At 40.5% G+C, this 25,082-nt stretch overlaps 1 protein-coding gene across 2 annotated transcripts; it reads right to left on the reverse strand.

Annotated features, from left to right (window-relative positions):
- Positions 1–7,193: 7,193 nt before the first annotated feature.
- Positions 7,194–23,903, reverse strand: miga2 (mitoguardin 2). 2 transcript variants are annotated; one of them, XM_036529069.1, is made up of 16 exons: positions 23,837–23,903; positions 22,553–22,792; positions 21,724–21,934; positions 21,395–21,510; positions 19,899–20,019; positions 19,326–19,456; positions 17,584–17,701; positions 17,142–17,248; positions 16,465–16,577; positions 16,015–16,087; positions 13,953–14,039; positions 12,175–12,273; positions 11,558–11,692; positions 10,715–10,768; positions 10,294–10,410; positions 7,194–8,546 (listed from the first exon to the last, which is right to left on the reverse strand). In XM_036529069.1, exons 2-16 carry the CDS (start codon positions 22,646–22,648, stop codon positions 8,346–8,348), a joined length of 1,779 nt encoding a protein of 592 aa, XP_036384962.1. In that variant the 5' UTR covers positions 22,649–22,792; positions 23,837–23,903; the 3' UTR covers positions 7,194–8,345. The 2 variants fall into 2 exon arrangements, with proteins under 2 accessions (XP_036384962.1, XP_036384963.1); XM_036529070.1 differs by having other exon boundaries at positions 22,553–22,709; positions 23,837–23,897.
- Positions 23,904–25,082: the final 1,179 nt, after the last annotated feature.

Below are 25,082 nucleotides of genomic sequence, written 5' to 3' on the forward strand. Positions count from 1 at the left end.
GTGCCCTCCTCCGAGACACGTGATGTCAGCCGCTGCTTCTTTTCGCACTGCGGTCCACAAGCTAAGTTAGCACAGAGATGAATTGGAGGAAGACATTTCGTATGCAGCTTTGGCACATGGACCACAGGTGCCTGATCAACCAGCAGGGGTCGCTGTTGCTAATGGGACCAAAGCCCCTGTTGACGTACCCACCCCTATCCCCAGCGGAACGAAGCCAATGTGTTCTGCCTGTGAGCTCCCGGTCACTGTCGGCTATGAACTTGGGCTGTAGTGCTCAGTCTACACTCAGAACAAGTGCTTTTACCAACTAAGCTAATCGGGAGCCCTATTATTATTCTTAACTCCAAATGCGCAGTGCTTTTCCCCTTTTTTCTCCCAGTTTGGAATGCATCATAGCGATGCTATTCATCACCACAAACTCCAGTAACAATCCATGACTTGCCAGGCAAACACAAGCTCTCCTCCAAAACAGGTTATGCCGACCGCCACTTCTTTTCACACTGCAGTGCCCATGCCAAGCTTGTGCAGACATGAGTTGGATACACAACATGAGTTGTGCACATGAGTTGTGCACAGCTTTGCATAGGCAGACTGTGCCTGACTGACCAGCAGGAATCAGTGGTGTCTGGTCAGATGAACAAACCCCTGGCCAACCAATCCATTCTGCTGCTGTGGACTCCCATTCATCTTTGGCCAGTGACACAGCCTGGGGCTTAGCCTACACTCGATGATTTGGGATAGTACATGGGCCCGGATGAGCTACTGGACTAAGCAGGTAATGTGGAGCAAACCAATCATTTTTTTGTTGAAGAATCTGGAGAATTGGGTCGCGGTCATGATGTTCTTTATGAGGAGGAGCTTGTCATGGCCAGTTACAAAAACCTGTTGGTGATGTTGGAAGTACCACCAACAGCAGACAGTTTAGTGGAGAACCATCCAAAGTAGAGTGGACAGAATATGGCCAGTAGGTTGAGCAAGTCTGTTTGGATAGATTAAGCCATGTAGAGATCTCTATGACGCATATCATAACAACCAAGTAGACCTGCTGGCAGACTGGACAAGGCAAGAAGAAGTTGGGTATCAGAATAACTGGTAAAGCCAGAGACAGAAGTAGCATATTTTTGCGATCTGGTGTAAGGTAAGAACAGTAAAGGGTCCCTGGTTGAGGCCAGCTGAGATAGTGTAAGAAGTCAAGATAGAGCATGTGGTGGTTGCGGTGGTTCAGAGAATAGGAGGCGATGACTCTAATGGCAGTGCCCCAGATTCCCAAAACAACTAAGTTGCACAGGATGACCAAGTGGTCATCTGTGTTGAGTGGCACAGGGAGATCCAGAAAGATGGCAACCAAGAAAAGGGAAGCTGGTCTCACTGAGTAGAGGATTGGAAGCACAGTCATGAGTTTCCAGCCCTGAACTCAAATTAGTTAATTATGTAACCTGGCCTCCTACTAACAACATTTTTTAATAAACTGCTGAATGATGACAATATGCAAATATTTTAACATGTTTTTAATTTTTTAGGTTGCTTTTGTTTTGATATTCCTGGTCACTTTTATTTCAGTCAAAGTGAAGGTCATAATGCAAGCTATCAAATGCGGATTTGAGCCAACAACCTCCGTTCATAATTCTCTGTCCTGAGAGCACATGGCTAGTAGGTGTGGAATCAACAATAATGCATTATTCAGCCTCCAGCAGTTAATCCTAATAAGACTTTAATATCCTTGTATGAATGTCCTTTTATGGTCCTGTTGTGGAAAGACAACCCACGTTAAATTCCATCAGCCTGACCCTGTGGTGCTATGGCAGCTCAAACAGCAAGTGAACATGCTCATCTTCATTAAAGCCATTTTGTATGCACATGCAGACAAGCATACTTCCTATATGATTATTTTGTATTACTGTTGTAAAATCCAATCTATATGTTAACAAGTGAAAGCCAATTCAGTCAACATGAACCTTTTGGGTGCATACCTATTATCTCAAGAAAGGCATCCTGGAATTGCCTGACTTACAATTGCCTTGAAAATAGACAGTAATCACATTTAAATTCTCAATTATCCATAGAATATTTTGTAGTATATGTCTTAAGCTTCATATTATTTAGGCCCTGGGATTCAGCAGCAATAACACCTTAAAAATATGACTTCCTTTGTAACTCATTATCAAAACAAAAATGGAAGAATATGTGTAATGTTTGCAAGAAAGGACAAGGAAAATCATTTTTGGAAATATGCATCTGATCGCTGGTTATGCTCACAGATGTTTCTCATGATATAGCATAAATGCATAATGTAAGTTTCCAAGCCTTTTGGAGCACAGGGCCAGGGGGGAATGCTGGTGGAAAGATGTGAATAGCAAGTTAATAGGTGTTTCAGTCAGAGAGCTAGACAGATAGTTATAAACAATATACTTTATTCAATCTACATGGGAACATTACACAAGATTCCTGCAAGGACAGGATCATTTCACTGAACAATGCTCGGGTCTAGGGCTGGGCGATACAGCCGTTGCGGTATATCGAATAGCTATTTTTAGTTCAGTAACAGCTATCCCTGGTATGCGGTGTTAGGTTTCTTCCCATATTGTTTTCACTGATGCAGGAGCACACCTCCAGTTTTCCGAGGACATGTGAAATGCTTCCGGGGGAAAAACGCCACTTGTAAATCTATTCAATGTTGATATCACAGCAACAGCCCTATGCTGCTTCCATGTGGTAGATAGGAACACATGGCTACAAAGCTAAAGAGTGAAAACATATGCTATGTGTTTTTAAAAGCTAATAGATAAGTTAACCAACATATTCATACAAGTGATATTTTTCTGCCCCGGAAGCATTTCACTGAACTTTGGTGTGCTCCTGCATCAGGTATGACTAAAGGGAAAACAATACGGGAAGAAACCTAACGCCGCATACTGGGGACAGCTGTTGTTGCACTAAAAATAGCTATTCGATATATCGCGACGGCTATACCACCCAGCCCTACTCAGGTCATGAGGTCACCTGGGCTCTGTGGCCTTTTGCTTACTGGCACACAAGGAAGAGATGAACAGAACATATATAAAAAACAGACATGTGGCAACAGCACTGACAAACACTTCAACACACTAATAAGCACAGACTGGGGGAAATAAACAGGACAACCTAAAACAACGACTTCACTAACATAGCACACCTTTAACAGTGTAGACTATGGAGTTAGATTAGTTTCTTTATTCACTCCATAGTATGTAGACATGGTTCATAGTCCTTTCAAGCCTTTTCGCAAAGCAAATTAGTAACAATGCCATATAAACATATATACCTAAAATGTTAAAAAGTTCCAAAAGTTCAGACCTGACCATCTTTATGAATAATGTTTACAGGCCTGACCAGAATAACAGGACAATGTGAGAGCCATTATTATTATTCAAGGTAAAGCTTTCAGTAAAAAGTTCACTGCATTTCTGCAAGATAGTTAAATGCACTTTATGTTTAAAACCTATTTGGATTTACATAATTCACAATTCTGCTTCAAAGTTTCCCAGTTTCAAAGGATTCAGTTTAACCATTTCATTGTTAGATTTTATATGATCCATGTCAATATTAAATCTTCAATTGTAAAACTTTGTATTGTGTAATATTTACTGTATTATTTAATATCATTGTACATTGTATGAATGAATCCTTGCACAAGGCAATCTACACCAGCAATGTGTGACGTCTCAGGGTGAAGCCCCCCCACCCCCACCCTCACCCTGAGTCACTGAGCAGAATCTACAACTACTTTGGTGGTTCTTCCTTATTTGTTCCTTTCTGCCATCATGTGGTAAAATGAAGATACTAACACTATTTTGAGGGAGCAAGTGACTAAATAATGGATGTTACCTTTCCTAGGGCTGTCCAACTACAATCACAAATAGTCATTAGATCTATAAAATTGAAATTTTTTAACTTCCAAAGATCTAAGCTATGGATACTTTCTGAGCAGAAAAACTCACTCACCTACAGACATAACGGCTCATAGATTATAGTAGCTAAGTGTGAGTATTCCAATTCTTCACACACAAAAGTCCAAGGAAATAGTTTTTGCAACTTATTTAATGTGCCATTATTTATGTAATTGCTGTATATACAAAATACAGAGTCTAATAGGACTGCAACACATATGCAAGCAGAAGAAAGGCTTTTTGAAAGATGTAATTAACACTGTATTTATTGTCATATTTTCAGTGTCCCCTGAAAAGTCAGACACCAATGACAATTTCAAATGCAGAACACAAATGTGAACACAAAACACTACGTTGATATAAAAACTGATGTTATGCACCAATGCCTCTTTCAGCCTCCAGAACGGTCTAGATTACCAGTAGTGTTTCTGAAGTCATGAGAAATCTCACAGAAGCCTTAAAATGTCAAATTATATTGTGCATCGAGTCAAAGAAGTATACGGAAGATATATTTCAATATTTTAAAGCATACATTTTGTCCCTGGTTATACTACAAGGCCTAAATAAGGGCAGTCATTTACACATGGCACTGTAAGATTTCTTGTTACTCCTGTATAAGACCGGATGACAGTCCCTCAGGATCAGACAGGAGCACTGTGCAGTGCCATTATGGCTGTATAGCAAACATGTTAGCATCTCTAAAGTGAACTCATTACACCTGCATCCCTTCCCCCTCTGAACAATCTCCATGAAAATATTTACATGCATGTGACCTCAAGGTGGCTGTTATTCTCAGCTCACTTGTGTTGTGATTTTTAATAGTCCCTGTCAATTACACTTTTTAGTCTCTACTCTCTCAAGGATTCTGTGACTAAATGTGTCAAAATTTACTTTTAACATTTGGTTATCAAGTATTCTGGTACACTTGGACACTGACTGCCTAAAACACACAAGTACGATTTTAGGTGTAACAATGATCATTACATGTTTGATACAATTATGCTCAAAGCTCTGCAAGCTCATGCTAGAAATGAATGTCATCTTAATGGTGTAAATCTTATGGCACAAGTGAGAAAATACTCACCACTACCACACTGTGACAAAACAAAAAAGGAGGACTGCCAACACAGCCAATGAAATTTAATTCAACAACATAATATTGCAGCAGAGGTTAGTAGTATTATTATCGTTTCTAGGAAACCATTTGCTGTAGAAACACAACAGCAAAGAAGCTGCCAGAGAGTCACTGCAGGAGACACATTTCGAGCAGGACTGCACAGCTTATTAAACAGTGGGTTATTCTGTATGTTCTGTAATAATATTTTATGCTTTCAATCCTTGCAGGTAATTTGCAAGACAGCATCAAGATTGGTAATATTACTAGTACACCATGTATCCACATGGTGACACATACGATGATTTCCTGTTTGCAAAACACATTGTCAGCTCCCACTCCCAATAACTCTGCATACAGAAACTTGTATAATGTTACAGGTATATTCAGATGTAATTTTCAAAAATCATACTGTGCGTTCTCAGATTTCAACGCAGTGCTCTGAAGCATTTGGTAATGAAAACAACTCTGATGGTTAAATATTCATTTCATGTCCTGACAGGTTACTCTTACCTACACGCTGAGTTTGAATCTGATTTCAAGTTATGTCTTTTCTGTTTATGTATAAAATTCAATGAGTAAAACTATACATGAGGTAAGACTGTAGTTTACTGCAACTACCGCAACCTTACTTTGATTCTGATATGAGGAAAGGGCCCACAAGTTAAACTGTGTAGCAAAGCATTTGTCTGCTGCACACTTGAGGATTTTCCTGATGTGAGTTCAGTTAACATAGGCATAAAGACCACATGACAAAGAGCATAAAATCCCAACACTGAATGCAAAGGAAGTGATTTCTTTTGTGTTGGCAAAAAGAAAATGAAAAGAAACACACACTGAATATGACATCACTGGAAAAAAATGCTGAAAATAAGTTTTCAATAACATTTACAATTTTTGCTGGCATTGTACATTTTTACAAAACAATTAAAGGCAGAATTTTTAACAGAATTCAGTGCTTCAACAACAGAAGTACTTTGGCTACCTAAAAACCTTGTTTCACAAATAAATTCACAGCATTTTTGTTTTTACATAAGGGCATACATGTCAGTTCAAGAATGTAAGCTTGCAGATCGAAATGTCTAATATTTGTAGTGTCTGATCCTGTACGTCAAACGTAATTAGTATCCATATTTATATAATCCTGCTTTTCTCAGTAATGGCAGGTTGCTTAGTTTAATCTCCACTCTCAAAGGCATACCTTTTAACTGACACTTCGATAAATGAATAAATTAAGATTAAAAAGATGAATTAATTGCATTTGATGAACTAAATGCAACAGAAGGTCCACAGACCCAAATTTTGGAATCAGCGCATAAATCTGTGTGCAAAGCATAATAATATCTGCAATTTTCTGCGCAAACTCATCTACTCTAACACATTAAGCAAATTCTGGCAACAGATTCAGGTGTTCAGTTTAACTTTTGTCATCACTTTTTCAGGCCGTTGTAGGCACACCGTCAGTGAAGATTTACAGATTTACTGTCAGAAGATTCACAGGGTATTCAATAAAGAAGCCTTGACTGAGCCACTGGAAAATTTGGCATGTCAACACACCAAACATTCCATCAGCTATTAAATACTAAAAAGTTTGTATATTGTTTCCTGAATAGACTATGCTACAATTTGCAAATAGTCTTGAAAAGATCAACTGACAACATGTTCACATGCAAAGAACATCTAGGATTATAGTGATTCCTTAAAAATTTGTGTTTAATTTACACTGAACATTACTGTCCCATGGACACCCATTCTCAACCTCTCAGAAACCCAATGTAAATAACAATAAATTATTGTATCAAATAATTGAGTCTGCAGTTCAAGTCTGAGTTAAGGTGTCTGAACACACAACCCAACACCTTTGACAAATTGACAAATTTCTTGTGTTATCTTAAACAAGCTACTGTACCATTTAAATTACATTCCCTCAGAAAACACTACTGTTCCCTCTCACACTTCAATAGAGACTCCACAAATATTTAAATTTCCTCATTCAATGTTTCCAAAGGACACTTCCTTCAACTTCTGAACACTAATCTGACAAAGACAAAATAGAAAACTCAATAAAAATAGATTGACTGTTTCAATGAACAATACCTCAGTTCCTATGACTTGATGCCACTTTATTAAAAAATTAAAGTAAAAGAGGTTAGGGAATTAAGGTTCTTTTTCATAAAGTGCAAATAGAGTGAATGCAGACAGGCCCACTGTGTGCTGGCAAACTGAGTAGTGATGACTACACTGCGAAAAATAATCACACTAGGAATATTTAGCTCAGTATGTTTTACACTCTAATCACGTAATGACAAAATCTGACATCAGAAATCTTTCATCAGCTGCAAGCCGCAAATCTCACCATTTGGATTTAGGGAACCTCTGGGAACACATCCATGGACACCAGGTCCAGTTTGAACAGAAAAAAGTGTCTGTAGCTTGAGTCCTCACAGAAAGTGGGAGCCGTTTTACCAAGGCTGCATTACTAACAGGTAGATTTTTGTGCGCCCAAATGACAGACCAATCTTACAGGAACAGACCATAATAACTCTCCAAATGCATGGAAGGCTGGTTCTCCTTAAAAAAGGGAAGAGCGATTCTACAGGTCATGAACTGTGATCATGCTCCATAGGCATTACTTTACTCCCTCTCTTCAGGTTACAGTGGTGGTGTGGGAGTAGATGGATTAGCCACTGGGATGCTGCTATTCAGCCAAGAAGTTGATGTACAGGTCATAACACTGGCTTCTGAAATAGTCTTCACAAACATTTGATTCGTTTGTTGCGAACAGTAGCAGCTTATCACATCCCTTACCCCTCCTCTGACAGGTTTCTGAGAATATGGGAAATGGAGCAGCAAACAACCACACATGCTCGGATCAGACAGAAAGAATAATGCACTGAGCACACTAAGGTTCATCATAACCCTGAGACCTTTCACATTTACTTCCTTGATAATCACAAAGAGCCTTTTTAAAATCATATCCGTTTCCCTGTGGGAGCAGATAAGCATGCTCAAAAAGAAACCTGAGGGACAGAACTCCTTCTTTAGGTAACACCCACACCGCAGTGCAAGGTTTCAGTTGGCCAATGCAGGATGACAGGACAAAAAAAAAAAACTCTTCCTCCTCTGCCAACACAAAGAATTTCTCACTGTATTAGTCACAGTGAAGGACGAGGTGCGCGGTAACACTGGCCGATCAACACTGACCACAGAGGGAATTAAAAACAATTTACCAAAGGTGAGGAGAGACGGAATCATACTGAAAGGGGGAATCTGGTTTCTGTCTTGTGAGGCCAGTCCTGGCGGTCTCAGTTGTGCTCCCCAGAGCCGTCATTTGCGGCAGGCAAAGCACCGTTGGGCTCCAGGAGGCTATCGATCCCCAGGTATCCTAGCAGTATCTCGCTCCTCCGATGCGACAGGCTCAGGATGTCATCTGCCAAAGACTGTGCCGTTGTGAAGCGCACTTTGTCATGGTCGAACATGTCCTTCAGGTACTGAACAATTTGTTGCTGGGGAGAGGGGAGGCAGGTCATTACCAGCTGCATTACTGCTGAACACGGTTTTCCGTAGAGACAGCTTAGCATGTTCATGTAAGTTTAGCCAATCTAGTTTAACCTACTAAGTGTGGTACAAGTGTATCGTGAGCTTTCAAATTTTGCTGAATCTGTAGAAAACCCTGTATGAAACCATCATCTGACCAACTGAGAACTTGTATTTCATGAACTCTTGTGTTACAGTACTTTCACTGCACATAGGGTCTCCTGTGTCACTTCAGGTGGCAATTTGACAACCTCTCTTTTGATTAAATGGAATCACCGCAAGAAAGGTGATGAGTGAGATCAATCTGCAAAATATTTAACAAAGAACATCTGTAAATTGCATCCATTCCAAGAAATGATCTGTTGCCACTCTTAAGTTACTGTGTGTGACTGGGTCTTCTGTGTTTTGCAGTGTGTAGAGATGCTGCCCAGTGCCATTCTGTTTGGCACAAGTCATGCAAAAAAGGATAACCTTTTCATACATTTACCTAAGTAAACTTGGCACAGATATAACAATGGTGATATAGTAAATAAACTATATCATTCAAATAAAGAGGACACAAAGTCACCAGATAACTTTCACTAGCACAAACTTAGAGGAAGGTAAAGTAGACTATGTGCAGAGTTATCAGTAAAATGATACAGTGCAGCTGGAGAGTGACCTCTAACAGGAAATCACATACTCTTCCAGTGTTGTTGAACTAGTGCCAGGAGAATCCAGCTGAGCATTTGGTGAAGGTGAAGGCATTTTTTGTTTTATACAATGTATACCATAACTTATCAGAGAACTATATAGCCTATACTTTATGTGAAGTTGTATACTTTTAGAATGCGCACTAAGTTTGAACAAGCAAAATTATGACACAAGTCTGTGGTTAATAATACATTTACAATTCTATACGGGTTTATGCAGTACAGCACAGAACTGGGAAATATGCATAGTTGTAAAACCACTTTCACAGAGCAAGATCACTAAACCTGACAGGCAAGGCTTTGGGCCTGTATATTCCAAATTGCAGAGACAGCAAAGATCCACTTTGACTTTTGGAGTCTGGTTGAGTTTGTTTGTGGTGCCATGTTTATACAACATATATCTCCTAAAAACAAGTTAAACGAACTGCTTTCTAAAGGCTATTAAAAAAGCCAGCAACAAACAAGGGCTTTTAGTAAATTCAAGTGACTACTTAATGGAACTCGGTGACAAAATCCCCTTTCCAGGAACCCATATGCCTGTGACAAAGTCAATACACATCAAAGGCATAAGACGGCATTACCCTGGGACACAGTATTGGTCAGTTAATCCCACATGCCGTTTCGTGAGCCCTTAACACATATTTTTGTCAACCATAATTTGTATACAGCTGCAATTAGCCTTTAACAACAGTGGACAGTACGCAGTGCTAATCACAACTGACATGTGCACAGTACTTATAACTTGCCAGACTTTGCATATACTTTGCAGGCTTTGCGGGAACACAGAGTGCCCCATCTTTTAGTAAATACAATGCATTCACTCCTGCTCTTAAGGCTAACTGGCCTTTCAGTGGCACAGCAACTTTATGTCACCCACTTCCACTGCACCAAAATCATATTTACAACTGTTACTCTGTACGGCACACTGTGGCGTTAAAGCTGTCAGCCATCAACCATAAACTCCTTGCACCGTGTTGTGTCTTAGTAACTATGTATCTCCAGAGCTCCCACAACTGAAGCTCACCTTGAAGATGGTGCACACCTCGCTCAGGTGCTGTCGGGGACCCAGGAACCCAAAGGCCAGAACTGGACTCACGTGCTCCGAAATGGCGTAGAAGTGTGAGATGAAGCCATCTGGAACCTGTGACCCAGGAGAAGCATAACAATCCCTTCATCCAGTACAGAATAATCGGGGGGAAAAAAAACATCTTGCAGAGTTCCCACACGCTTAGGGCTGTGAACACTCTTTGTGGGTGGTACTAGTCAGCAATCTGGGGATGAATTAGTGCAGTGACACAAAGGCTACACTTACCCGCACTGTTGTATAGAAAACCAAGTGATCTTTTTAGTGATACTAAAATGAAAAATTTTTGTTTAATAATTATTTTAGTTTAAATGTTCATTTATTAGGTCTTTTTCTGTTAATTGCTGAATTATCAACTTACCATCAGCAGGCGCCTCTTGGCCTTCAGAACTGACCAGCACGCAGTTGCTAGGGCCTGTGAGAGGAACATAAATGTGCTTCAGTATGGTCTGGAGGTTTCATTCACATCACTCAAACTCCTAAAATTATGAATTATCCTAAATTTATAAATTCTAAATTCTTCACTACCATCAACGAACACAGCCTAATTAAAACTTAAGAGTACTATTAAACTCATTATGTTCAGAAAAATTAAAGCCTTAAAAAGTTTTCTGTTGGACATAATTTGTAACAAGCACACATAACGCAGATGGCCTTTACAAAGTACAGAGATGAATGCTGGGCACGTCCAACCAAACACTTTCTCTTGGTTTAAATTTTTTCAGGGCACCAGCATTGCTGCCTTTTCAGGCCCATAAAATTTCATTAATGCTATATAAACAGATGTTTTAACGAGTAAACAGGTTACATGTTTACACATGTTATACATTTCACGAGATGCAAATGAAAATGCTGGGGACTGAGACCTCTAGTTACAGAGATTACTTCTAATTTATACTGGATGCCAACCTAATTCATCTCAAAACTCCCGGTACACCCAATAATGGTTTACATTCTTGAATAAACTTTATCATATGACCTTGAAGTCACTGCCATTTGTATGCATTTCTGGGACTGAATTGCCTGTTACAACTCCGCAAAAGTAGGCACCTGATGAAGGATCTGTGTAAGTGAAGGGCTGGATTCACCAGATGTGATATTCATTATTCACATGAAAAGAGATCAAACAGTTATTCAGCTAAAAACTAAATGTTATGACAGAGCTGTAAATAAGCCTCTGTTAAAGATGGGTCCCTGTACTCACCGTCTCCTTGAAACTGTCAGAGAGCCAGCGGTTCCGGAGCACTGCCACCACAGACGAGGGTGGGTTCTCCAGGTCCTCAAAGGCATCCATCAGGATGAAGTCCAGCACAATGTCAAAGAAGTTCATGCACACCACCTGAGGAGAGGATGAGTGGTTAGCACCGGAGAGGAGACACACAGTTCAGCTGTACAATGCCATGTGCTTCTCTAGCTGTGGATTTAGCATGCAAAGTAAACATGGAGCCAATATCCCACTTTGCTGTCAACATCAAGTTTGCTTATTGGCAGGTTTAGGGAATGAGGGCATTCACGCCACAGATTATCAGACTCTGATAAACACATTTGCTTGGGTTTCTGTGCTACCCCCTTGATGATAATAGCACAACAATGGCAATTTTCACTAATAAAAATCTTTTCTGTGTCCATTGTGTCCAATATTTTATTGGTGAGGAACTATCCATCACTGACAAATTAAGTTGTACAACAGTGTTAGTTCAGTTTAAACAGGCTTGTTTTTGGCTGAGATGATCAGACAGACTAGGCATTCTAATCTTTTCTTCTGCATCCCCCTTCTCTTACCAAAGCTTTTCATTTCGGTAGGCCTATAGACAGACTTACCCCTCGCCCCTCCAGCTCCATCTTCGTAGTGGTCCAAGTCCCTTCCCTTTGAGTGTATTGCAGCATGTCCTCGTAGCTCTCCAAAAAGGCCTTGGGGCTCTGAGAACAGGATGCAAACCATACATGAAATCATACAGAGATTCTCACTCAGCTGTGGAAGATAAGGTGGCTGGAGAAAGTATTCACACCTGGACATTTACCACATTTTGAAACCTTGATCAATTTAAATGTTTTTTTTTCCATCTGCACAACTCCTTTGTCAACTAAAAAAATTCACTGGAAGAGTATTCACCCTCTAGCAATAATTTCCCTCAATAAGATATGGCTTAGTCAGTTGCCTTCAGAATTCATACAGTTTGTTGGATGGCATCCATCCGTGTGTAACCAAAGTAGTTAACACTTAAGATTGAACACACCTGTTTTTGTAAGGTTAAATACACCTGTTTGTGTGAGGTCCCACCATTGGGCATTGCATGCAAAGAAATATGAAGTCAAAGGAGATTTCCCAACAACACAGGGAAAGAGTTGTGGACAGGCACAAGGGATGCAGAAAGATTTCTAAAATTTTGAGCATCTCACAAAGCAATCATTTGGCAAGAAGTGAAAGGAACGCTTTCATTTCACACCTTGAAATGAAACTGAGCAGCCAGGGAAGAAGGGCATTGGTCAGAGCAGCAACCAAGAGGCTGAGGGTAACACTGAAAGACCTACAATGTTTCTTGACTGAGATGGGAGAAACTGTGAATAAGAAAATTGTTCAGGTACTTCAGTAAGTCATATTAAATCCCGCTTTGCAAAAAGACATGTGGAAGCCTCTCAGACAATGTGGAAGAAATTTTTATTTCATCAGACCATAAAATAAAATCAGACCATGAGTTGTTTGGCCTTAATGCTATGTCTGGCAAAAGAGGCACAGCTTATCACTTTGACAGCACCATCCCCACTGTGTATGTATGGTACGGCAGTCGTAGCATTATGTTGTGGGGTTGGTTCTTATTGGCAGGCACTGGTTGGCTTGTCAGAATTGAAGGAAGAATGGATAGAGAAAAATATAGTGACATCCCTCAGCAAAACCTAGAACAGTCTGCAAAAGACCTGAAATTGGGATGGAGACTGACTACAAACACAGACCCAAAGCAACTCTGCAGTGAGCTACAGTGACAAAGTCGAAGTCCAGAATAGTCCAAATAGAAATCTGTGGCAGGAGCTGAAGACCACCACAGGTCTCCCAACATCCGCAACAACTAAAGCAGTTTTCCATAGAAGAGTGGGCAATAATTAAACCTGCAAAATGTGAAAAAACCACAAAAGACATGAGGCTGTAATTGCTGCAAAACGGGGATCAAGTAAGCAGTAAATGCAAAATAACTGTGCAAATACTTATCCAAGCTGGGTGAATACTTTTCCATGCTGCATTTTTCTTTTTTAATATTTTTCATTCAAGTTTCTTTTCCAATAAAAATGATTTTCCAACATTAAAGTATTGAATGTGTTTTGTTTATTGTAAAAAAAATCTACTCAATTGCATTAAACTTTCAGGTTGTAACACAACAAAATGTGGTAAAACTCCAAGTACTTTCTCTGGCCACTAAGCTGTCCACACACACTCAACATTATTATAAAACAGTCAATGGAGAGTGGTCTAGCAATCCAGAGTGGCATTTTTATCATGTTATATGTTATCCCTTTCAAATGCTGGATAGTACAGACATGAGCAGGGATGTTACGTCAGAGATGGGGCATAGTACCCAGGTGAGGTTGTGTCTTCACACACTCACCTTGTTGGATTTGGACATAAGCCCTGTGATCATCTTCTTCCCTGTCTCACTGAAGAATCCCCGATGCGTCTCATCCAGCAGCAGAACCTGCAAGCATATGCTCCAAATAATTATTAAAACATACAATCTCACATCAGGACCTTCATTTTATACTATGGGTGCACTGGCCATGAAAATATTTCAACAAATATGGCAACAAATATGGCAACAAATAGTACATACATTAAGTTTCCTTTTTACATGTATTCAGGGGTTAAATTGGCCCGGGGCTGTCCGGGGCTCAGTCCCGGCACACACGTCTACACCTTTCTATGTCATCAGGGGACGCTCAGCCTCGCACATCTTCAAGCCATGTATATATTTTTACACTTTTCTCGTTCTTAATAATTCAAACAATGACTAAAACACGTAGAGCTGTAGAGAACATCAGAGCTTTCACGGGGGCTCCATTTTTTCTGTCAATTGGTTTCCTTACTTTCACATGTAACTTATTGTTTGTAGCACGTGTGTTACGTTACATGGTTCGATGTTTTCATTAGCGTTATTAAGCTTCTCATAGTTTTCAGTTAGCATTTGCTGTATTTTTTAATGTTAAATCGCTGTTTCCTCAAAACTAAAATTAGCTAGAATTTTTCCCAATCTAGTTTTCTAATCGCAACGGTTTTAGCATACATGCTAAATGGCTAATCACACCGGTGTGACCGTATGCGCGAAAGGGGTTAAAGCTACCTTGCAGATCTGCGACCTCAGTCACTTGTCAGTCAGTCAGTGATAGGTGGATGGCGAGGTAGGGAGAAAAATAGGTCAAAAACGGACACATTCATTGACAGAATGTAAATTGCTATGATATTCTGCTTAAACAATGTTTCGATTTTGCTAAATGATAGTTTAACATTAACGTAAGAAAGTTTGCGGCAGGTTGCCTCCAATGTCAGCACTCTCAGCGCTGTCAGGACAATCGTGGTTTGAGCAGAATATCAGAGCAACTCAAATTATACCATGGCTAGGTAATGCAGGCTAGTTTGACCATTTCCTAGCTGTAACATCAATTAATGAAAAGGAACTAGCTTGCAGTTTTTGTCTTGCCTCTCATAGGAACAAGGCTTTGTTTAATTTTAGTTTATTAAGCTTTTTTACACTCCTATTTTCACTTAGATAATAATGATCTGATGAACTAACTGGTCTTACTGATACTTTTATAGTAAAATGTTGTGCACAAAATTTTTAGAAAGTCGTGGAATTTGATTGTATTGTCTGTGATGGAATTAACTAATATTAGCGTACCGTTTACACTGTGTATTGATGTGGATTGTGGAATTAAAATTCTTCTATCTAGCTAGTTGGGATAATGTGTCTTCGGTGAGTACACATGTAGTTGCTTCTCCATTTTTTCACTTTTCCATCTATAGATTATGGTTAGCAAGATTGCGAGGAAAATCATGAAAAGTCATGGAAAGGTTTGGAAATTTGAAAAGGTGTTGGCATCCTGTGTATAGAGTAATACTGTAAGATGTAAATTAATTCCAGTTTAATGTAACTATTAAAAAGACTGTTCTATTCATATTACTTTGTATCATTATTCTCTCCTTTAGTGGTAACACCACCATTCCTATATTTGACACAGATACACAGGAGAGTGCACTTACATGAAGATTTTATTGTCATCGGGTGTAGTTTTGCGCATTGCCAACGGTATCTAGAATGATTTTGATTAGTGTTTTAGCGTTCAGAGTAGAGGGTTGTCTCATTGTTATATTTTATTTACAGTTTGTCAAATGATATCAATCAGATTTTGTAGTCTATGCGCACACACACATGTGCACCCATGGCAACTCTGAAACCACAGAGCCCCCCCACACAGCAAATCCCAATTTAACCCCTGCATGTATTCACCTCACAAAATTAGTATTAACTCTAAATAGGTTTGCCATTTCCTTTAGCAAGTCATTCTGAACATTTCCGTACTTTACTTTTATGTTAAGCTGTAGCAGGCAGATCTGTGTCATATGTGTGCAGGAAAGTCCTGGCAATGTTGCGGGGGGGACAGAAAAAAAGAGCACACCTGGAAGGCCTGTCTCACACAGTGCAGCTTTGCAAGGAAGTCTTCATCGCCGTAGCATTCCAAGAGCTCTGTTCTGCAAGGCAGGAAAACAAGAGGTCCACCGAGTTGATCCATATGCACACAAACTCATATTACCAGTACAATCACACTCGACCACAAACGGATGCAAAAATACACCTTCCTAAATGACATAGACAGAGGACTTTCTGTATAGTCAATTCATCTCAAATGACTTGGGCCCAGCACCCAACCACCCAACCACAAAAAAAAAACCAAAACATTCGGGGACACCTCTTTTCTCCCTTCATACCACCTGACATAATGGAAGAAAGTTCTCAGACAACTGGTATGGACACTTCTTTGTAGATCATTTGACACAGAATGAGTCAACAGAATCCCGAAATCCTAAGCCCTTGCTGACACTGCCGCCCTGCTGCAGGTTTCTGTTACCTAAGTGATCTACAGGCCACCTTCCCATCCTTGACTAGGGCCAGTGCCTCCTCATACAGAGCCGCTGGCCGCAGAGGCTGGTATGTATCCTCCAGTGAAAAGGAGTCAAACAGCTGCACAGGTAAAACAGGAACATGAACAGAAAGAGATTAGATGCACAGGCACTGCTTCAAAAGCCAATGCTCAGCCAAGGACACATGCAATCATAGCTGTTAATGCCTTCAGGAAAGGGCAGAGGTGTGCCATAGTGGTAAGGAGTGGGGCTCTTAACTAAAAAGTTGCTGGTTAGTCTTCCCACTGTGGCACTGCTGTTGTAACCTTGGGCAAAGTATTTAACCCAGAATTGTCACAGTAAATATCCAGCTGTATAAATGAAGAAAACTGTAATCTATGCAAGCTGCTCCAGATAAAAGCATCTGCTAATTGCCAATAATGTATTGTAATGAAATTTCTTCTTTGCATCAACAAAAAGAAATGGCTAGGAAGAGGTGTGCATCCCCGTAGCCAGTAACTGAAAGATAAGAATTAAAGTACTTTCAAAAGTTTAAAAGGGGCACAATGAGACTGGCACATCACCGCACAAAGTATTGGATATTAATGGAAACTGTAGCAGGAGGGTTGCGTGGAGGGAGTGGCCTGGCAGGCTGTGTGTCTGGGAGAGCAGGGCAGCTCTTCACCTCGGCTGCAGAGAAGAAGGAATCGTCCGAGGTGATGGTGGTGGCATCGTCCTCTCGCAGTTGATTCAGGCTCTCCACACTGGGCAGGATGAGGGTCCCTTCACTCTCTGCAACATAAGCATAGCCTTGCTGACAAGTTTGCTAAATGTGCTAAACACTAAGAGGGCCAAACAAAGTGGCTAACACCAAGATGGCTATAATAAGCAGGCAATGCACGTACTACTGCAATATAAAAAATACATGGGGAAACTACCACATCAAAATAAACATTCTCGTTTATGTTTATGCTCCTTTTTCTTCCTCATATGAGGTGTGATTATGAACTCTGGCCACTGCAAAGTATTTGCATTTTACACACAATTTCCTTCTTGGTTATGGGGACTGGATGGCATTCTCCAGGTTGCAGATGTGGCCTGGCCTGGTTTTTGTGGATGTCCATTACCAAAATCTGTCAGAAGGCTGTCTGGAGGAATAGAGGTGCCAAACTCCTCCTGTAGATGGTACGCTCGGTGCAAAAGGGTCTCTAGTTTCTCTGCAAACACCCTGTTCCGTGACTCTGCCTGAAATACAACAGGGAAATGTGTCAACCACAGGAAGCACAGGTCTCAGGGCCTAAGTAAACATAAAACCTACAGATGGAGAAAAGACTGGCATTTTACACTCAATTAAATTAAAAAAACAGAGGGTGTCACTTGCAAAGCCATTTCACATCCTTTGTCTTTTTAGAATGTCCCATTTCCCCATTAACCCATTAAGATCGGATGCACCTTATAAGTTCTCCCTTTAAGACCGGCTACGACATCGGAGTCTTTCTACCTTTAAAGCCGGATGCGACGTGTACGACTTTCATATGATGTCATCATTTTCAAGACATGTGGCCGACGAAATGTATAGTGATTCACTGACATAAAATGCAAAATGCATTATGGGAAATGTTGTTTGTTTCGGTTTTTAGCACTATTAGCTTCCGGAACAGTTTTTGAAGTTTCACACAGCAAAATGGCTGATGATCTAAGCAAGGAGAGCGATATGGAAGCTCATTACAGCATTAATTTGGATGACTACGACAATGACACTGATGATTTAGACTCAAACGGTGTGCCTGCTGACCCAGTGGATAAGTGGATGTTTTATGACGAGGAGGATCTTGAGGAGGAGTTCATTGATGCCGGACAATAATAATACTAGAAATAAAAAAAAGGAATGATTATGACAATGCTGATAATACAAAGTGTTAATAATAATAGTAATAGTAGTAGTGGTAATCTATGATGATGACAATAACAATGATAGTAAGAAGGAGAAGGAGGCTCTTCTTCTTGGCTGCTGGACACTGAACAAACTGTAATGTGGTTTAGTTAAAGTTATTACACTACCACGTCATTTCTTGGAAAATGTCTGGAAAAAAACACAATTGTTAACTTTTTCCTATTCAGTTCAACGGTTTTTCCTGTTTATTGATTTTTTTAAATATTGATGAACATTGGGGCAAAGGCAGCACTTGACAATGAAATCCACAGGTCTAAGCTTCCAGATGCTTTTTATTTCATGTCTCTACCTGCTTCAGAGGCTGAGAAATAAAGATTTCAGTAAATGTTGACAATTCTGTCAATTTTTTCAGAAAACCCTCAGGTTTTAGGAGGTGGTTTTCAGAAAAGGCTTAAGTTTTATAAAGCTTTTTTAATAGGCGGCCTAGATCTTAATGGGTTAACCTTGTCTATCATGACTTAAGCGCATATGCACTCCATAGGGGACAGACATCTCATTTTGTTTGGACTCACACATTCCAAAAATCTTTGGTGATCAGACTGGCTTTGCAGCTAGTTGACAATCGTTCATCAACATACAGTGCTTATCTATATTAGTATTCCTTTACTCATTGTATTCCTCTTTAATGCCAGAAACACTCATCTCCTGACACACCAACATCATTTCCGAGCATTGAATGGAACTGCATACAGATTTAGATAAACCTGTTTTTGCTAAATCTTTGTTTCTCAGATTAATTTTTTGTGCTTAATCTGTACAACCAAATTTAGTTCAGAACCCTTCCCCCTTCATAAAGGGCCCAGATCAGGGCTGTTTGCCTTTCCCTGGGGGATACTGTGAAAAATGCCATAAATAAAAGTGCAAGAAAATCTACATCAGCATTGTGCTACAAAATACTGTGAGCACGACAAGTACCGATGGCTTTTCAGGGGGTGCTGCCCCCTTGAGGACAAGGCTGTTGCTGACTGAGGCTTGTGACTGGCTCCTGTGGCGGATATTCAGGGCCTGCTCCCACTTCTGCAGTGCCTCCTCAAACAGCTCCATCCCTTTAGGAGACAAGCTGAGTTTAAACACCCGCTCGCATCGACTCTTTCCAGCTCATAGCTCCACTCCACATGACAGAACACCCAAATCTGGACCTTCCTGAAATGTCCAACGCGGCACTGTACAGGGTGCTCAAACACTCAGAATCGAAAGCAAACACACTCAGGATCATAATGGCGGAGGATAAAAAGAATGATATTTAACAACTGTAAGATCAAAATGAATGATAGCAGCATTCTACTCGATGCTGGCTTCAAGAATGCCTCCACAATAGTGAAAATTTTAAACTAAAAGACCCAATATTTAAACTGAGGGGTAGTGTATGGACTACTTCAGCAGCATATGACAGGGATATGCTTTGCATAAAGAAATGGTTATACTACAGGGTGAAGAGATATGATGAATGTGAGCCAAAACAACTTCCTTTCCCGTCTCAATAGCTACCCATGATGTAGAGATTCTCTGCGTTGGTGTCCTCCACTGCTCCTGGCTCTTCCTCCACTGGCTCCGCCTCCCAGGGGGTCACAGGATTTGTTGACTGATTTGGAGAGGCTGGAACCCGCATCTGTAATACCAAACCAGTCAGAGACAAACTGACACCTTGGAAACTGAGCTGCACAAAGAACAGCAAGGTCAACCCTGAAATCAACACTAACCCTCTGCAGTCAGGTTTGAATACTACCTGCTCACCTCAAACAGTGGAGGCCCTTTACAGCACATCTTAAAAAGAGCAAAGTGTATGCAGCTAGAGAAGAGTGCTGCCCCCACAACAGTGCTGTAACACATCATCCAGATACTGTGATTGTAGATTATATAAACACTGCTGTCCTGTGTGGAGGGCTATAATGTAGGGCTGTATCGAATGCCATTTTTTGCCATTTGAATTTTAGACAACCTTCTTCGAAAGAAGCTTCGAATGTCTGTGACATGACGTCATGGTTTTGGCCTGTTGTTTCGGCATTTCGTAAGTTGACCAAATGAATGTAACAAACAGTTCTGTTAACAAAAGTTAAACCAGCATTTGCTTTAGTGTACAGAATTATTCCTGTGCGATTTCATGACACATAATTCATTCCGTAAACTACTGACTCACGGAATGTATTGGACCAAAGCCCTTTCGTGCACATCATACCTTCAGTAATATAGCCTATGAACGTAATTAATTTGTACTGCAAAACACTGATGTCTACCAAAGTTCAAGCAGCCTTTGCTTTCGTGGATGGAATGCCTTCTGTAACCGTGGAGGAATATATTGTGCAGATCACACTTTCAGTAATATAGCAAAACAGTTAAGTGGACAAAATGAACATTCGATGGCACGGAATAATGATAGTATAGCGCATTCTGCATTTTGTGCCACAAAAGCATAAATGCTGACCTAGGACATCGATTACGTGGACAGAATTACTTTTGTCTACAAAATGAGTTTTTTTTGTCCACAAAAAGAAAAGCACAACGGTCAATTCAGTGCACGACAGGAATCATCTGTGCACGAAAGTATTGTGCTCTCTTCAATATTTCGTGGACACAATGCTAACGCATTCGTGTTTTTCGTGGACAAAACACGTTACGGTGTTACATGGTTTCGTAATGAATTTATGCATTTCATAGCACAGAAGACGTTCTATATACGAAAAAAGGTCTGTTATACTGGCGCCCCACAGTTTGACTAAATTTCTTGTAGCAATAACCTTAAAACTGCAACTGAGCACCCATCCTAATAATCGAATGCTTAATTTCACAATCGAATGCCAATTCAATGAACGCAGCTTTGAAGCTTCGAATTTTTCAGTACAGCCCTACTCTAATGTATATAAATATTTACAGAACACGCCTACTGGCTTCATCAGAGAAATGTGAGTGAAAAAGAGTGCTGTAAGAAGATGCAATGCAGAGATTAGATAGCAGAGGAGGCAAGACAGGGAGGATGCCCCACTCACCGAGGCTAGGCTGTGGGAGGAGCTGGAGTGCTTGCTGGGGGCGATGGACGAGATACCGCTCATGGTATCATTGCTCCTGGTGCTGGGGCTCGTCACCTGTCGGCCTGGAAACGAGCCTGAGAATGGCATCGCAAAACATGCCCTCAGTGTGCCATCTGGACAGGTGACCCACAGACCGGGAACAAGGCAGCGCAGCCTAGCACTCACACACCCGCTTCACATTCACCTCCTAGAGATCCCTGGTGGCAATGTTTTAACATCACGCCACCACGTAAACCTGGCACTGTGAAATCTGATCACCGGACAGACGTCTACACTTCGAGCCTCACCTCTCTTCAGCGACAATGGCCTCCCCGTTCTCAGCAGGGCCTCGGGCATCCCTGGTGCTTTCTGGGTGTCCTTCGCTGCAGTCACCTGCTTCCTCTTGCGACCCCGCCTCTTAAGCTGGTGGGCGGTGAGTGCCAGTGCCACGCTTCCCAGTGCCGTGGCAAAGAGCACTTTCTTCAGGCTGGGAGAGAGACGCAGCTGGGAGAAAATGGACTGGAGACAGAGAGCAACAGGCTAGAGACCACTACCACCCAGCAGCCAGGTACAGACACATCCATGTTTAGTACTGATGCTTGTTCATGTACGATTAATCGTGTCCTGTCTTTTCATGCCCCTCTATTAGATGCACTGTGTAAGTTACTCTGGATAAGAATCTGCCAAATGACAATAATGTAACATAATCAAGCCAACTTGGAATTCATCAGAGGACTGAAATGACCTCCCAAGTTTTTTTCAGATGCAATTTCAATCATTTCTTTTAAATAATTTTAATTTTTAATAATGTTTTTTTAATAATTTTAATTTAAATAATTGTGTGTTGGTAAGGACCTCACTGGCATTTTTGTATTAAAAAATAAAACATCTACTTGTCACATATCTGGCAGCAGCAATTAAAATCAATAACAAAACACTCACATGACAAAACATACTTTTGATAACATAAAAAAACAGAATGCCCCAAGAGCGCTGCTGGAGATTATTAGAAACAGAATCAAGAGAGAAACATTCCTGAAAACAGCGGGACTAGAAAATAAGAGTCAGGAAGAGGAAATACAAGGACAAAAGGCCCAAAGGACACTGTCAAGTATTCCAGGCCACATCAGTGTTTACCTGCCCAAAGGTGGAGTAGAGGAACACAGGTATCTCAGCCACAGTCATGGCCAAGGCCTGGACGATGGACACCCCTTCTGCCCTTCTCATTGACATGTCAGCTCGGCAGCAGCCACAACACAGAGAAAGCCTGGCTCACATTGAGCCTCAGTTACGTCTGGAGAAAGAAGGGTCCAGTCAAGCCCCACTGGCCCAGTGTCTAACAGTCTAACAGCCCTGGAGCTCCATACTTTCCTGGCCCTGTCATCATAGAAACACACACAGCGTTTAGAGGAGAACACACATGACATTAAAGGTTGCAATGCCTAGAACTTATTCAGGTCACTGTAAACCGACCGAACAAATCACACAAGAAAAAGGTCTGAGATGGCTAACATTTATTTACATGACAGACACCCACTTCCAGGATGGCTTGTCAATCAAACATATTATTAATTTATACATCTTGATATTTACTGAAGCAAAGCAAGTTAAACACTGAGCTGAATGGTACAACAACTCGGAGTGTTTTTCAGTGAATCTCAAAACCAGTTTCTTCACAAATATGCCACACTTAAAGTCTCTGAAAAACAAGTTGGTACACAAAGCTTCAATTTATCTGATTATTTCTTTATGAGCAATTTCTGGGAAGGTAGGCTATATACAAACTGAGTCACATCAGCTCACTTAAACGCACATTCAGGCTGAGTGATTAGTCCAATACACACGTCGTTGTCATGTGTATGTAAGGCTAGTCCGATAGCCAGCTACATAGGCATCACGCTCTGGCTAAGGTATCAGATGATGCATGCATCCACCATTAGCTATCTGTTAACTAGACAGCTTATTTGCAAGCGACAGATAGAAGAAGTCGTCTGAAGATGAACACTTCATTTTTTAGCTTTGCCTCCAGCTACTTCGACAATTTACCTCGTGCGAAAACCATAGTTTTCTGGTCTATGCAAGCTTTCTAAGAGACCATGCGGTACAGTAACGTCATTTTAGCTGACCTTACAGGCAAATAAATCAATAAATGTTTTATAAATTCAGTACTATCTGCTCTTAGGAGACCATGCCAGAAGTACTATCTATTCAGCTAGTTAGCTACTTAGCTTAGCTAGCTGGCTAGCTATCTGAACAGATAATGTTGGTTCAGACAGACCTGTCCTTACATAGCTAGGCTCTACTTACAAACGTTTTTAACGACCTGCATGATATATGTCCAGAACTTTATTCTCAATGGTTCAGCAATTTCATAATACATAATTGTTAAATATTGGAATATACATTCCCTGTTATACTCACTATGCAGTAGCTTGGTCTTGTAGCAGAAAGGGCATTTCTCCCCTTGACTTCACATACTAACTTGTCGCTTTCGTAGGGGCGGTACTATATCATATTGACATCTTTGCAGACCAATAAATGTTAGGAATACAAATACGTTTTTATTGTATGATCGCTCACCTCGCAGGAGGGAGGGAAATGGCTAAAAAAATCCAACTAAATCAAAGATCAAGGTCCGATTCCTGGTTTGGCAGCAAACTGGGCTGGTAAACTGGCTGGTTCCTTTCTTCCGCCTTTGATAATGCCTTGGATTCTGGGTCATAAGGCGTGTTGCTTTCGGACGTTGAGGCTGAATGCTGTTTTTACATGTGTTGTAAACAAAATATTCTGTTATAGACGTTTGTACTGTTTTATCAAAGGGAAGCTGTTGTTCTACATATCTTTGTGAATATCCTCCCCTTGAACAATTTTGGTATAGCTGTTTCTATTAACGTAAAATCGGTTATTCAATTTCTTGTTCGAGGACCTATTGAACAGAAAATATTCTTAATCAATTAAAATGAATACTTCTTTGTATTACTATTTTGTTCAAGGGATTCAGTTGGATAGACATAACGCACAGAAATATCATGCATACCTTTGTTAGAGCCAACATATATTTAACAAGTCTGTAACTGACAGCAGATATTTAAGTGTAATCAAATAGAAATCAGTAATCCTTATTCATTTAACAGTTCAATCAAACCCAGCTAGGTAACTGAGAACTAATTTGGAATGAAAACTAGCATACCCAGTGGATCCTCACTGAGGAGGATTCCTCGGGACCAATAGTGGGTAGCACGAGTATAAGACATTACAATACTACAGAACTTTGCGTTGGTATGTCATTCAAAGAGGAGTTTCATTACATCCACTAGAGGGCATAAATATGATGATTACGTCGTGCTTCTTCCATAAAATTCCAAAAGCGTAACCATATACTCAAACAGAATCGAAGGCAATTACAGATTGTGATGACTGTGAAACGGACTACTGCAGAACTATTTCTCCCCTTTTATTTGGATTTGTGTGTCTATAATGTTTCTTTCAGCATTACGCTGAAACCTCCTCCTATACCCTGATTGTTTTCGGGTGATAATATTATATTAACTGTATTGAGACCTCCCCTTATCCCTTGATGGTTTCGGGGTAATAACATCATCCAATGGTCCGGTAAAAATTAATCTTTTACCAGTGACCCAATAATAACAATTATCCGTAGAGCAGA

Source organism: Megalops cyprinoides, chromosome 5, assembly GCF_013368585.1.
Source record: "Megalops cyprinoides isolate fMegCyp1 chromosome 5, fMegCyp1.pri, whole genome shotgun sequence".
NCBI classification, from domain to species: domain Eukaryota; kingdom Metazoa; phylum Chordata; class Actinopteri; order Elopiformes; family Megalopidae; genus Megalops; species Megalops cyprinoides.